Source organism: Bos indicus, chromosome 9 (genome assembly GCF_029378745.1).
Source record: "Bos indicus isolate NIAB-ARS_2022 breed Sahiwal x Tharparkar chromosome 9, NIAB-ARS_B.indTharparkar_mat_pri_1.0, whole genome shotgun sequence".
In the NCBI taxonomy this organism is placed as follows: domain Eukaryota; kingdom Metazoa; phylum Chordata; class Mammalia; order Artiodactyla; family Bovidae; genus Bos; species Bos indicus.
In genome coordinates, this window is record NC_091768.1 from 73242337 (window position 1) to 73256780 (window position 14444).

The 14444-nt window shown below is 36.8% G+C and overlaps 1 protein-coding gene across 6 annotated transcripts in view; it reads right to left on the reverse strand.

The window, feature by feature from the left end:
* Positions 1-14444, reverse strand: part of HBS1L (HBS1 like translational GTPase) — an 85138-nt gene that overhangs the window by 28478 nt on the left and 42216 nt on the right. For 5 of the 6 annotated variants that reach the window (XM_019967471.2, XM_070796213.1, XM_070796210.1 and 2 more), the window contains one exon: positions 1528-1636. In XM_019967471.2, coding sequence (XP_019823030.1) covers positions 1528-1636 — 109 coding nt within the window. The remainder of the gene's footprint in view (positions 1-1527; positions 1637-14444) is intronic. The other variant, XM_070796209.1, reaches the window with a different exon arrangement.

Below are 14444 nucleotides of genomic sequence, written 5' to 3' on the forward strand. Positions count from 1 at the left end.
GAGTACTTTCCATCTGTACCTGTAGGCCTTTCACATTCTGATGACTTCTCCTACAGAGCCACATCAAAATACCGGCTCACAGGTCTGCTTTTTACTATTTACAGGTGTTTTTTTTTTTTTTAATGTATTTTCCCAAGGACTCTGACCAATAAATATTTAAACATCTATTCTATGAAAAGAAAATAATGATTAACATTAATGGTCCCTGTCCTCATGAAGCATATAGTCTTATAAATTCTGAAAAGCATTATACTTATAAAGCATAAAGGTAGTATTCTAAGAATTACTACTTGAATTAAGCATTTTTTCTTGATCATTAATTACTATATTAATAATTTCAATTAACAATAATTTAACAATAATTTTAATTAATTATTGAGTATTACTGTTATAAATACTCACAAACATAACTATGTATTTACTTCTAATATATAGTACCCCATGGGCTGTAATATATACACAAATATACATAGACAAATCTAGAATCAAGCCCATTTTCTCATTCTCTTTTCTTTCTACTAGGCTCATTTGCATGTTGCTTTCTAAGCCTCTAAAACCTTTTGCATAAGATTTTAAAATCCTTAGAACAAGGAACTGCATAGTCTATTTATTTTTTCCTTGCTCAATGGAAATAATTCCATAATAGGATTAAATGGCACTTAAGACAGGAGAATAAAAAGGTATTTATGATTCTGACAACCCAAATATTTTATTTATAAAATAAAAAATAAAATAAATAAAATGAACAAAATAATCATTAACATTCGTCCCAACACTCATGGATATTTCTATTAATTTATATAAAGAAATGCTATAAAGGAGAAAATAATGGCTGCTGAGTTTGTATTTCCTGAAATTGAAAAAAATATATATTGTTTACATTTGATAAGTGTTTCTTGTCTAACTGGTAGACAAAATATATATAGTTAAAGTTATGACTCTGCTGTTATGTCTCAAGTAACCCACTTTCCTCATCTATAGAAACTCTTGACAGAATTCTAAAGATTATGCAAAGAAAGAATAAATGAGTAATACCTACGTATGACTTATTATCGTTTCTCATTAGATATCTGCGAGTCTAGGAATGCTTTATTTTATATTTTGTCTTTGTTATACCGATCCATGTTATTCAGTATCAAAGTCTAAAAGAGTTTAATGATAATAGTAAAAAAATTTAATTAATGATTGCATGATTCACCAGCTACATTTAATTCCCAAACACTGCTTGTTTATGCCATCTAGTGGCATAAGGATGCCCTACCTCACAGTGCTAGATTTCACAAAATCATAGGCTTTTTACATTAAAGTAGCTATAATTTGTATGAGGAAATTGACAATGAGGGCGATTAACATACATATGAGTTCACAATCAAGCCTAATTTCTCATCCCCTTTTCTTTGCATTATGCCATACTGAGGACCTATTGTACTTCAATGATTATATTATGCAAAATTCAAATAGATTCTTATAGTCTAACAAGGAGACAATACTTATTCAAAAAAAAGGAGGAAGGGTTAAAAACCTTACCTGGGCACTTCAAATCCCATAGTTTGCTTCTTTCCAGATACAGTCATCTTAGTAACTTTTGGCACAATTTCAGATTCACTTTGAGATGACTGGGAATCTATTGATTTTCCTAATTAAAGAGTAAAATATAAAAAGCTCATTAATTCAAGTTGATTCCTAGAAACATTTATTGTATATTAAATATGTATTATGACAATTTTCACAGAATCACATCTTTAAACATATTTTTTTCCCTCTAAAAAAATTCAGTGAAATATTAAAATGCTGAAAGAAATTCTTCTGTCACCCTGTTCTGGGAAATCCCCTCTTGTCAGGACTCTTCTACGCTTAACCCTCCACCAAATCTCTTCCTAATTTTGAACTGACTCTTAAGTTTCAATATTAAGAGGTCACAAGGTGGTTTCTGCACTGAGCCTCGTTCTGACATTATACCTAGACCATCTCTTTCTCTCTCCTACCACACCCTTTCACAATACTAAAATTGTTCAGTCAGTTAGCAGATGGTTAAACTATTTTTAATCATGATACCTACAAACTGATGAGCAAGTTGAGAGTCTGCTGAATTGTACTACACACTGCATATATTTTACTTGGTCATTATACTAGACTTAGTAAGATACTTGATTTGTTGTTCAGTTACTCAGTCGTGTCCGACTCTTTGCAACCCCATGGACTGCAGCACGCAAGTATAGATACTTGATATCTATATAGAATACGGGGGAAGAGGTCAAAATTGAAAAATTAAGAACATGAAGGAAGATAAAATTATGAGCTAGGTCAAAGTAAGACTTTTATGCATCTGAACCTTTAAATATATATATATTTAATTCATGGAATTCTTTAGAATGAACTTTTGTTATTTTCAGTAAGAGTACCATTAGGATTTTGTCCACATAAAACTATAGAAACTGCACTGCTGCACTGGTAAGTGTATATACATAAATTCTGTTTAAAAGTTAGAAAAGGTAAATTAATGTATATAATTCATTCAAAACATTTGTTATCTACCTACTGTATGCCAAGCATTATGCTAGAAATATAATGTTGAACAAAAGCAGACACAATCCTTGTACTGAGAAAGCTTATAGTGGAGAAAATGTACTAACTGATCACAAAAATATAAGTAAAATTAAAACTGTCACTAGTGTTATAATCCATATATGATTTGGTGACAAGGCACATGAAAACAAGAGTTAAGATGCAAAAAAAAATGAATAGGAATAAACTACAAAGAAGAACATTTCAAACAGAGAGAGCAGCTTATATATAAAGGCCCTACTGTAGGAGGCACCGTGGTCTTCAGAGAGTGAGAGTAGAGGGGAGAGGGAGCAGAGTAAAATGAAGCTGAAGAAGGAGGCGATGGTCAGGCAATGCAGGGCCTTTAAGTCACAGCAAAGATCCCAATGTTCGTCCTAACACAACTGGAAGCCCAGAAAATGATGTAAGAACGTGAGGGGGAAGGGAAATAGAGGAAAAGATAAATGGTCACTCTCAAAGAAGTCTGGGCTGGAGTATATATTTGTGACTCATCAGCACATAATTAGTTGCTGAAGGCACTGACATAAGTGAGATTACCACAGCAGAGAATACTGAGGAAGAAAACAAGTGCTCTGAGGACAAAGCCATGGAAGAAATGCAACCTTTAATCATTGAAAGAGACAGTAAGAAAGAGGAAGGACAAGGCCTGCAAAAAGGTGACAGAGGAAGGCTAGGGGAGAATGGTGCCCAAAGCTAAGGGGATTTGGCATCACCAGAGTCTGAGGCTGCTGTTCAATCAAGTGAGACGAATGAAAACATTCACTAGTGACGCAAGCCCTTTAGATAAAGGTCATTAGTAGAGTTAGCAAGAATCATTTGAGAGACATGAGGGGAGGAAATGTTAGAATGGGTTAAAAAGAAAATGAAGGTAAGAAAACAGAAGTAGCTGCAAGTGCATGTCCACTATCTCTTACGCATGATTCCAAAGTCCAAAAGCTCTAAAAAAAAAAAAAAAAAAAAACAAGGTGTTTTTTTTTTTTAACTCGTTTGGAAGTAAAACCTGACCTGGACTGAAGTGAAGCTTTTTGCAGCCCTTACTTACTCCACTTAAAGTGAAAAGCCACACAGTCCAGTGCAGAAATAACAATGTGATGATCATAGGGTGCTGCCCCAAATCCCATCGGGGTATCACACCACAGGTGTTAATGCTTTCTGAAATCCAAAAACTTCTGATTTCTGAGTCAAATCTGGTCCCAAGGGCTTAGATAAGCAATTGTGTAGATATATGGACCAATGACTCTTAAAAAAAATCTGACTGGCAACAGGAGGAATGTGGTAGAATGGTAGCAAAAATGTTATATGGGATCATCTGATGGAGAAAGCAAAACTGAGAAAGCCTGGTTCAAAGTATCAAGAAGAAAAAAGATCATGTCAGGTGTTTTAGAATTTCTGACAATGCAGAAAGAGATGGGTCATAAAGCACAGGTAGAAACTGAACTAAAATAGGAGAAAGGCACTCTTACTACAATAGAAACCAGACTGGTATGTTGAGAAGCTAGAAGATGAAAACTCCTAATAGTTAGTTCCTATTTTCTCCATAACATAGCAACTAGTTATCTGGTGAGACTGAGGGTGACTGAGAAAAGTTAAAAGACTAGTGAAGCGAATAAGGCTTTCAATTTTTGCACAAAGGATGAGTTGAACACACACCAAAATGGGGGAACTGTTGGACAGTACTGAGATTTACAGTATTTAAAATTGAGATTTGCCCATTTAAGATTTGTAATAATGAATGTGCAGTGGAATCAATCTGCCTGTCCATATGACTTTTTCTAGCAATGTTCAGTCATTCAGGAAGAGGCACAAAGAAGATACTGACTGCATCATTCAGAGGTAGGTTTCTACTCAACAGATACAAAAAACAAGCAAAGAAAAAAAGGTGGTTGAATGGCAACAAAAGGGGGGAGTTACTGAAATTATAAATCACGAACTCTAAACTGGATTAAACAAAATGATAAAGGAAGAGTGCTGATGCACTCAAAGTTGGGGTCCAAAGGTCAAGAAAAGTTCATGACAAGAAATACAACGAAGTGGTTGTGGTCAGAATGGGACACGTGATTTCATGATTTGAAGGGAGAGGAAGTTGAAGGGAGGGAATTCATCAGTGAATTTCTGATGGAAGGTGAAGGTCACTGGAAATGAGCTGGTCAAGGAACTGCCAAGTTCAGAGCACTGGACTTGTTTTCCCACGTGGATACACAAGCTATGATCATGAAGAGCTCAGGGCATAAAAGAAAACTGTAAATCAGCTGCCAAAGTCTTAGTGATCAAGGAACAGTAACTATGACATTGTTCAGGAGATGACATCAGTGAAGGCTGGTTAGGGCAAAAGACAGAAGCTTCAAAGGAGCCGGGATTTAAGGGGGGAAAGAGAGTGAAGGAATATGGTTGGAAATGGCAGAAAAGAAAAGAAAGTTGACTTTCTAGACCTTGGAGTTTGAGAGGATATACATGAACACAGGAAAACAGGTTGAGAATTCTGGAGGGGTTTGATTTCCATGATAAAAGCAGTTTCAAAATTCTAGCAAACTTAGAAAGGGGTGAGTGAATTAAAAGGGAGGAAACTGAGAGCATGATGATGATGATAATGGGGGGGCGGGGGGAGGGGGAATGAGGGAGTGGTGTGTGTAGGTGGGGAGAACACTCTGACTGATAAAGAGGCACAGCAGATTTTGGACTCTGTCAAAATAGAGTAAAAGACTCAGAATACATAAAAATGTCTCAATCCAAGTAAGACAAGGTTAATTCCCACTTCTGCCTTTTTTTTTTCCCTGATTATAAAATACTTATTAAGGTATACTTTAGGGAATATAGTGAATATAAAACTTAAGATAATTAAAACTAATTTTAATACCTTCTATTTTGTGTATAAAAAAATCCCTTGACTCACTTACACATTTAGTACATTAAAATACTTTAATGGTGACTTTTATAAAAATTAGTTGGCTCATAAAGCAAAAGGTCTTTAAGCATAAAGAAAAGTCACAATATGAACTCATACTATTTCTGGCTGTGCTTAGTCACTCAGTCATGTCCAACTCTTTGCGACCCCATGGACTGTAGCCTGCCAGACTCTTCTATCCATAGGGATTCTCCAGGTAAGAATACTGGAGTGGGTTTCCATTCCCTCCTGCAGGGGATCTTCCCAACCAGGGATCAAATCCAGGTCTCCTGCATTGCACATAGATTCTTTACTATCTGAGCTACCAGGACTATTTCTAGGAATGCAGTAAATATTTTTCATTTCTGGCGATTTCTATCTACAGGATATCAAACCTCAAACCAAAGATGCAGTATTTCAAAAATTTGGTTATATAAATGAAAGTCTTATTTAGGGGAAAAAAAAAAACATGAATCTGAATATCAACCATTAAAGCAATGGTTCATAAACCTTTTTATTTTGGTCAGATACCCCTTTGAAAAAGCTAATGAGAATGGGACACTTTTGACAGAAAAATACACAGCACAGAAAATTCTGCATGCTATTTCAGCGGGTTCAGTAATTCCAACCCTAGAACTCTCCCCTTGAGAACCTTGCTTCCGCCTATTTTGGAAATACGCTAATTCAATTTTATGTTATCCGTAACCGATAAAAGCATATGCTCAATACATTTTCTATTAAGCTGTTATTAACAGCAGTGTGATGTGGTTCCATTTATCCAACCACATTACACAGTTCCCTTCATAACTAGCATCAAGCTGATGACAAGTAAAATCTACTGACACAGGTCAGAAATGAACTAATAACTAAAATAACCAGTCATGGAACAAGAAGAGATAACATATATCCATCACATATAAATGTAAAATGTTTACTGTATTCCCTCATCTTCCCCTTGAGGGTTTAAAATTTCAAACCATGAGTTCCTCCCCACTGCTTTTGCAAGTGATCTTAGTTCTCTTCTTCAGGCAATAACCTCAGTTTACTTTCTACCTACCTCTTGCACGTAACACCAGCCACCTCCTAATGCTTAGAGATCTGGGCTCTAGAAGCCATTCTGACTCTTGCTACGTGTGCTCATGTAGGCTCTTCTGCCAGAGGTTGTATATTCTCTTTTACCTTCACAGCAACCATGCAAAGTGAGTATAATTATTCCTACTTTAGAGAAACTAAGGTTCAAAACAGTTGCTTTGTCAAAATTATAGAACCTTGGGCAGTGACACAGCTAGATTAAAAAAAAAAGGATATGTATCACATGGTGATTAAAGAGCTTATACACTAGTCTGAGACAATTATAAAAGCTGTGGAGATTAAGTTGTAGAAACAATAAGCAACAGAATTCTAAGTATGCATCTGAGTAATTAGGAACAACTTAACAAATGAAATGCGATTTGACTGAACCTGGAAAATAACACAAGAAAAGTCATTTTTAAGTGTTAATGGGGCAAAAGTTCTGAAAAAGAATGGGCAGTGACAAAAGACATTTTTAAAGACTATATAACACTGAAGCTTTGAAGGAAAGAGTTCTTTAAAAAAAAAAGATCTTTCATAGATTTATTTTCAAGGGCTATTTTCTCATGCAATAAGGAGAGAGTAAAACAAATAAATATATTAAATTAGGGAGGATAATTACTGTTTAAAATGGGAAAAGCTAAATTAAGAAGAGGTAAAACAAAAACCATAAAAACATATGTAATAATGATTTCTCCATAAAATATGCTGCCATGTCTCATCTGTTTATAATCCCTTAACTTTCCCCTAGCCATTAATAAGGCATTCTCTTCTTCATTCCTAGGACACTTTAAACTCTATAGGTATCTTCCACCTTGCAGTAATCAATTCTAGTTAGTCTAGCATGGCTAGAAATCTAAGGCTCTGCCACCAGAAAATTTATGAACTTGAGCCTAGACTGAGTCATCAAATACTCCACAGACTGAGTTTATCCCATGGGCAAAACAAGGATATCATTACCTAAACCCTCTGCTGCTGCTGCTGCTAAGTCGCTTCAGTCGTGTCCGACTCTGTGCGACCCCATAGACAGCAGCTCACCAGGCTCCCCCATCCCTGGGATTCTCCAGGCACGAACACTGGAGTGGGTTGCCATTTCCTTCTCCAATGCATGAAAGTGAAAAGGGAAAGTGAAGTCGCTCAGTCCTGTTCCGACTCTTCGAGACCCCATGGACTGCAGCCTACCAGGCTCCTCCGTCCATGGGATTTTCCAGGCAAGAGCACTGGAGTGGACTGCCATTACCTTCTCCCACCTAAACCCTCTACCTGACAACAATTTTGTAATAAATATTGTATTTGTAAAAGCATACCAACTATTTTAAAATACTGTCAACTAAAAAAAAAATGTCACATCTTCTTCTTTGGAATTATGTCATCATCGTTCATAGAACATCCTTGCCAGAAAATTTCTACATCAAAAATAACTGCTGAAATTCGTGGTCAATACATATTTACTGTCAAGTATCTTTAGTTTCACTGGATACTGCTGTACCCATTAACCTCTTTTATTTTTTTAAGTGATTTTAGTCAATTGTAAGGTCAGAAAGTGCTGGAATAAACATGTACCTAGTCATAAACAGGAACACAAAAATTATACCTCAACTTGGCTTGAACCTAGTGTTTTTTTTAATTTGCTTAATTGTCTTCCCAGGTGGTGCCATTGGTAAAGAACCCACCTGCCAATGCAGGAGACATAAGAGACCTGGGTTCGATCCCTGGGTCTGCACGATCCCCTGGAGGATTGCATGGCAACTGATTCCAGTGTTCTTGCCTAGAGAACCCCATGGACAGAGAAGCCTGAATGGCTACAGTCCATAGGACTGCAAAGAGTCAGAAACGACTGAAGTGACTTAGCACATAACACATACAAGTCAGTCTAAAGAGTACATTAAAAAAAAAAAGACATGGTATTACAAAATCCAATGGGACTACTGTGGGGGAAAACATGCTAAGCTAATGTTCACCTCAAAGAGTAATGTGAGAGAATGACCAATAAAATTTTTTAAAGATGATGATAGTTGACTGGAACTACCAGGTATCAATCATTAAGCTGAAATAATTAAAATGTGGTAATGGCACAAAAACAGCCTGATGAATTAGAATAAAGCACCTGCAAATGAACCAATAGGAATATATTTATGTTCGAGATACATAAAAATAAGAATTAAATGTATGGAAAAATACATAGGAATATATAGGTTACAAGGGGCTTCCCTCATGGCTCAGCAGTAAAGAATCCAGCTGCCAATGCAGGAGACACAGGTTTGATCCCTAGGTCAGTAAGATCCCTTGGAGAAGGAAATGGAAACATGCTCCAGCATTTCTGCCTTGAAAAATCCCATGGATAGTGGAGACTGGTGGACTATAGTCCATGGGGTCACAAGTCAGACATGACTTAAGTAACTCAACAACAAAAATACAGGTTATACACAGTCCTCTAAAAAAGTAGGAATTTAACATATGCAAAGAAATGTTTCAAATCAGCAGGAAAAGAATGGGTTATATCCAATATTGTATTGGGAATACTGGCTATCCATTTGGAAAAAAGACCCTATCATAGGTTTACAGTGTATCATATATAAATTCCTTAATGACTAAAGATATGAACATAAAGAAAATAAAAAAATATATTTAATTTTCAGGTAAGGAAGACTGACAAATTTTACATTAAAATTTTAAAATGTTTCCAAAAGATACCACAAGCAAACATAGTGTATGTGAGGAAATACACAGAAGGGGTTAATATACATAAAGAGCTCCTAGAAACCAATAAATGAAAGTGAAAGTGAAGTCGTGTCCGACTCTTTTCGACCCCGTGGACTGTAGCCCACCACGCTCCTCTGTCCATGGGATTTTCCAGGCAAGAGTACTGGAGTGGGTTGCCATTTCCTTCTCCAAAGGATCTTCCCAACCCAGGGATTGAATCCAGGTCTCCCGCATTGTAAGCAAGACACTTTACTGTCTGACCCACCAGACAAACCAATAAATAGACCAGTTCAAAATACACAACACAAAGAAAGGTGTAGCAGAGGAAATGGAGTAGGGAGGGATGAGCAGAAGGGAGAGGAGGACTGAAAAGAGGAGATGGTAAAAGAAGGGGAGCATACGGTTAAAGGGAGCAGAGGAATAAGTAGGATTTCTACTTTTTTTATTAGCATCCAGCATTGCAAAGGAAAATGGGAAAAGAGCACTATCTGACACCATTGGCAAGAGTACAACCTTTGGCAGGGTTATTTGATAAAAATAAAAAAGTTTACTATATACATTGTATTTCTGGAAATGTGTCCTACAGAAATACGAACGCTACTGTGCAAACAATATATAAACAAGATTATTTACTGTGGTGCTGTTTGTAATGGCAAAATGATTGTAGATGTACCTCAATGAGGAAATGGTTAACAAATTATGATGCATCCAAACAAAGAAAAAATTTGCTTCAGAAAAAATAGTAAACCTACATGTACGGAAAGAAAACCATGAGGCTTTCCGTACAATGGGAAAAGCAACTGCAATATTATACAGCAAAGATGCTATACCATTGTGCTATTGGCATTAAAATGTCTACAAGAATGTAAATGAACTTTTAAAGTGATTACTTCGAGAGACGATATTAGGAAAGAGGAAGGACTTTTCATCTCAAAATTTATATACATCTATGCTACAATGACTACATATACCTTTTATAATTAAAAATGTTTAAGTGAAAACCATATATATCAAAACATTCAAAACATTAAAAATTCATTTCTATACTATTCTTCAGAGATGCTCTTGATTTCTATTTCATGTTTTGAAACAAAGGTACAAAGTTCACTCAATCAATCATCCAATGATTACTTTATATTCAGAATGCTCCAGTAAGGTTGAAAGTAACATTCTCAAGAGTTTTGTCTTTTCGTGTTAAGTAACCCCTTGTTAGGTTCCAAGGCTTCCTGAGGGCAAGGACTGAATCTTTTGAATTTTTCTATTTCTACAACTGAAGTATTTGATACAATGCATATCACTTATACATGTTTGCTGAATGCTGAAGTGAACAAACAAAATCATTTCCTAGTAAATTCCTAAAAGGAATGAAGGTGAAAACTAAAGGGAATTATAAATGGAACATCTTTGAACGTGGAATCTTTTATTGCTGAAAAAAAAAATCATGGTAAAATCTATCCTACACTCTTACATTTTCTAAAGCAGGATTTCTCACTCTTAACTACTGACATTTTGGACAGGATATTTTTTTGTTGAAGGTGAAGCGGTGTATTACAGAATGCTTAACAGCATCCCCCAAATGTCTACAGAGCCAAATGTCTGCTGTGGGACAAAATCACCTCCGGTTGAGTACTGCTCTAAAGAGTTACTAGCAAAAGAATTAAATACTTATGATACAGCCAATAACCATCCCATGTCAAAATCCTCCAGTCGACTCTCACTTGAGAGTATAGTAAAGGAGGAAGTCTACCTGCTGCCAGGTAGTCTGGGTTGAATCCAGGCCCTGAAACTTTACTGACTGACTTCAAGTGAATCACTTCACTTCTCTCTGTGCCTAGTTTCCTTGTCTATAAAGTGGTAACAATATTAAAACCTATCTAATAGATTAAGAGAATTTAATGAGTTAACACATGTAAAGGGTTTAGAGCAATACCTGGCATATATTAAGTACTCAATGATTCATACCACACTGAATCTATAGACACAAATTAATCTCTTAACAATCATGTATTAATTCATGACAGAAAGGAGGGAAATGTTGGGTGACTCTCTCTACTAGGTACTAGAATAGAGAGATCAAAGACATGATACTTAGGCGGCGCTAGTGTCAAGAACCTGCCTGTTAATGCAGGCACATGTAAGAGAGGTGAGTATGATCCTTGTGTTGGGAAGATCCCCTGGAGAAGGGCATGGCAGCCCACTCCACTGGGTCCACAGGGTCGCAAAAAGTCGCCGACTGAAGTGACTTAGCATGCACACACGCATAGCCTCAAGAAACTTTATGTCTAACAGAGATACCACACAAACATTATTACAATATGAACTGCTATAAGAGACACAAAGACAATGCATAGGAAAGGTCCTAACCCACTATATTGGAAGAATTAGACAAGTTTCCTTCAAAAGATTCCTAGTGAATCTTGGAGAGAAAAATAAGGAATAGGGACTCAGAACCTGACACAATGCATACGACTGACAGCAGATCAGCATGGTTGGGAAATAAGAGATTAACTGGGTGAGAAGGACAGAAAAACTGGCAACTCATTAAGACCACATGTAATATTTAGGTATTTAACTTGATTTTGAAATATAAGAGCCACTAAAAGAATTTCAACATTGGTAAGACATACCATATTGTGAATTAAAATGAATTGTGGAGGAAAGACTGAGGAAGAGCAGTTAGAAAACTGCTGTACTGACATGCGTAAGAAATTCTATTAACTGACCTAAGAATGATGGAGATGGAGAAAGGGTTATTTAAAAGCTATTACAAGATAAAATTAGGGACATTTGCTGCCTGAATGTATGTAAGAAAGTAAGAGAAAGAACAGCTGCCAAATTTTCTAGCAAGGAAAAGTAGATTGCTATTACCAAATAAATATATGACAGAGAACTAAAAGAAGTCTACTAGTCAGGATCTTGCTTCTCTTGGATGGTCTCTTATTCAAGTGCAAAATTAAGAGCAGTCCATTCTAAATGGACTACCTCCTAAATAGACAGATTGCCTATTTCATGTTTTTTTTAAAAACTGCTTAGACACCATCTCAGGTCTTTTTTCCAAGTTAAATTGTATCATGTACGTGGCACTGGAGACACAAAGATGATTACCAGTCTCTGTTTTCAGGTAGCTTTCATTCTAGATGTGATGGACCTGTAAAATGACAAGGCTGACAGAAAATATAAACAAAGAAAAGAGAATACTGCAGGTGATCACAAGTGCTATGACTATAGCTGAGTACCAGAGCACATGAAATAAGAGGGGACAAGCATGAAAGATAATACATTAACAAAATATGGTGATGAATTAAATGTTAGGGAGGCAGAAAATACACGTTAATCCCTATGACTCCAAATTAGATATGAATATAGAACACACTGGATCTGATTATTTTCTTTCAAGACAAATAGAAATTGGATAGAAAGCTCGATAATCAAGTTTGCAAAGCCGAATGAGAGCGCTATTAAAACACAAGTAAATTGAGATCTGGGAATGGATGAAATAACTTACAGAAAGTGAAATGAGAAGGTAGTGAAGGTCCAATGAATGTACGCTAATAAAGGGAGAAAAGAAGCACTCACATTCCTTGTACAGTCCTTACATGAACTAAGGTTCATACAATTACGCAAATTTGCTGGTTGTATTATTAGAGATAATTTGGTGCTGTCCATCATGTTATAGGTGAAAACTTAAGTGGATTTCGAAAGATCATATGCCTGATAAATGAATTTTTCTCCAGGATATTTCACAGGCACCCTCTCCTTTCCACCCTGTTTCTGACTGCACATCCTCAGAACTTCATGGAAGTACATTTCCCAAGGTAACCAAATCAGATCTGTTTTGAAGTTAATAAATATACAAAACTTGCTAAGTCAAGCACCTCTGTAAAATCTTAATGCTCTGTCTCAGTTCAGTTCAGTCGCTCAGTCGTGTCCGACTCTTTGCGACCCCATGAATCGCAGCACGCCAGGCCTCCCTATCCATCACCAACTCTCAGAGTTCACTCAGACCCACATCCATCAAGTCAGTGATGCCATCCAGCCATCTAATCCTCTGTCATCCCCTTCTCCTCCTGCCCCCAATCCCTCCCAGCATCAGAGTCTTTTCCAGTGAGTCAACTCTTCGCATGAGATGGCCAAAGTACTGGAGTTTCAGCTTTAGCATCATTCCTTCCAAAGAAATCCCAGGGCTGACCTCCTTCAGAATGGACTGGTTGGATCTCCTTGCAGTCCAAGGGACTCTCAAGAGTCTTCTCCAACACCACAGTTCAAAGGCATCAATTCTTCGGTGCTCAGCTTTCTTCACAGTCCAACTCTCACATCCATACATGACCACAGGAAAAACCATAGCCTTGACTAGACCAACCTTTGTTGGCAAAGTAATGTCTCTGCTTTTGAATATGCTATCTAGGTTGGTCATAACTTTTCTTCCAAGGAGTAAGCGTCTTTTAATTTCATGGCTACAGTCACCATCTGCAGTGATTTGGGAGCCCAAAAAAATAAAGTCTGACACTGTTTCCACTGTTTCCCATCTATTTCTCATGAAGTGATGGGACCAGATGCCATGATCTTCATTTTCTAAATGTTGAGTTTTAAGCCAACTTTTTCATTCTTCTCTTTCACCTTCATCAAGAGGCTTTTCAGTTCCTCTTCACTTTCTGCCATAAGGGTGGTGTCATCTGCATATCTGAGGTTATTGATATTTCTCCCAGCAATCTTGATTCCAGCTTGTGCTTCTTCCAGCCCAGTGTTTCTCATGATGTACTCTGCATATAGGTTACATAAGCAGGGTGACAATATACAGCCTTGATGTACTCCTTTTCCTATTTGGAACCAGTCTATTGTTCCATGTCCAGTTCTAACTGTTGCTTCCTGACCTGCATACAAATTTCTCAAGAGGCAGGTCAGGTGGTCTGGTATTCCCATCTCTTTCAGAATTTTCCACAGTTTACTGTGATCCACACAGTCAAAGGTTTGGGCATAGTCAACAAAGCAGAAATAGATGTTTTTCTGGAACTCTCTTGCTTTTTTGATGATCCAGCGGATGTTGGCAATTTGGTCTCTGGTTCCTCTGCCTTTTCTAAAACCAGCTTGAACATCTGGAAGTTCACGGTTCACATATTGCTGAAGCCTGGCTTGGAGAATTTTGAGCATTACTAGCATGTGAGATGAGTGCAAATGTGCGGTAGTTTACAATTTTCTGATTTTAGTTGTCTACTTAGATACTTCT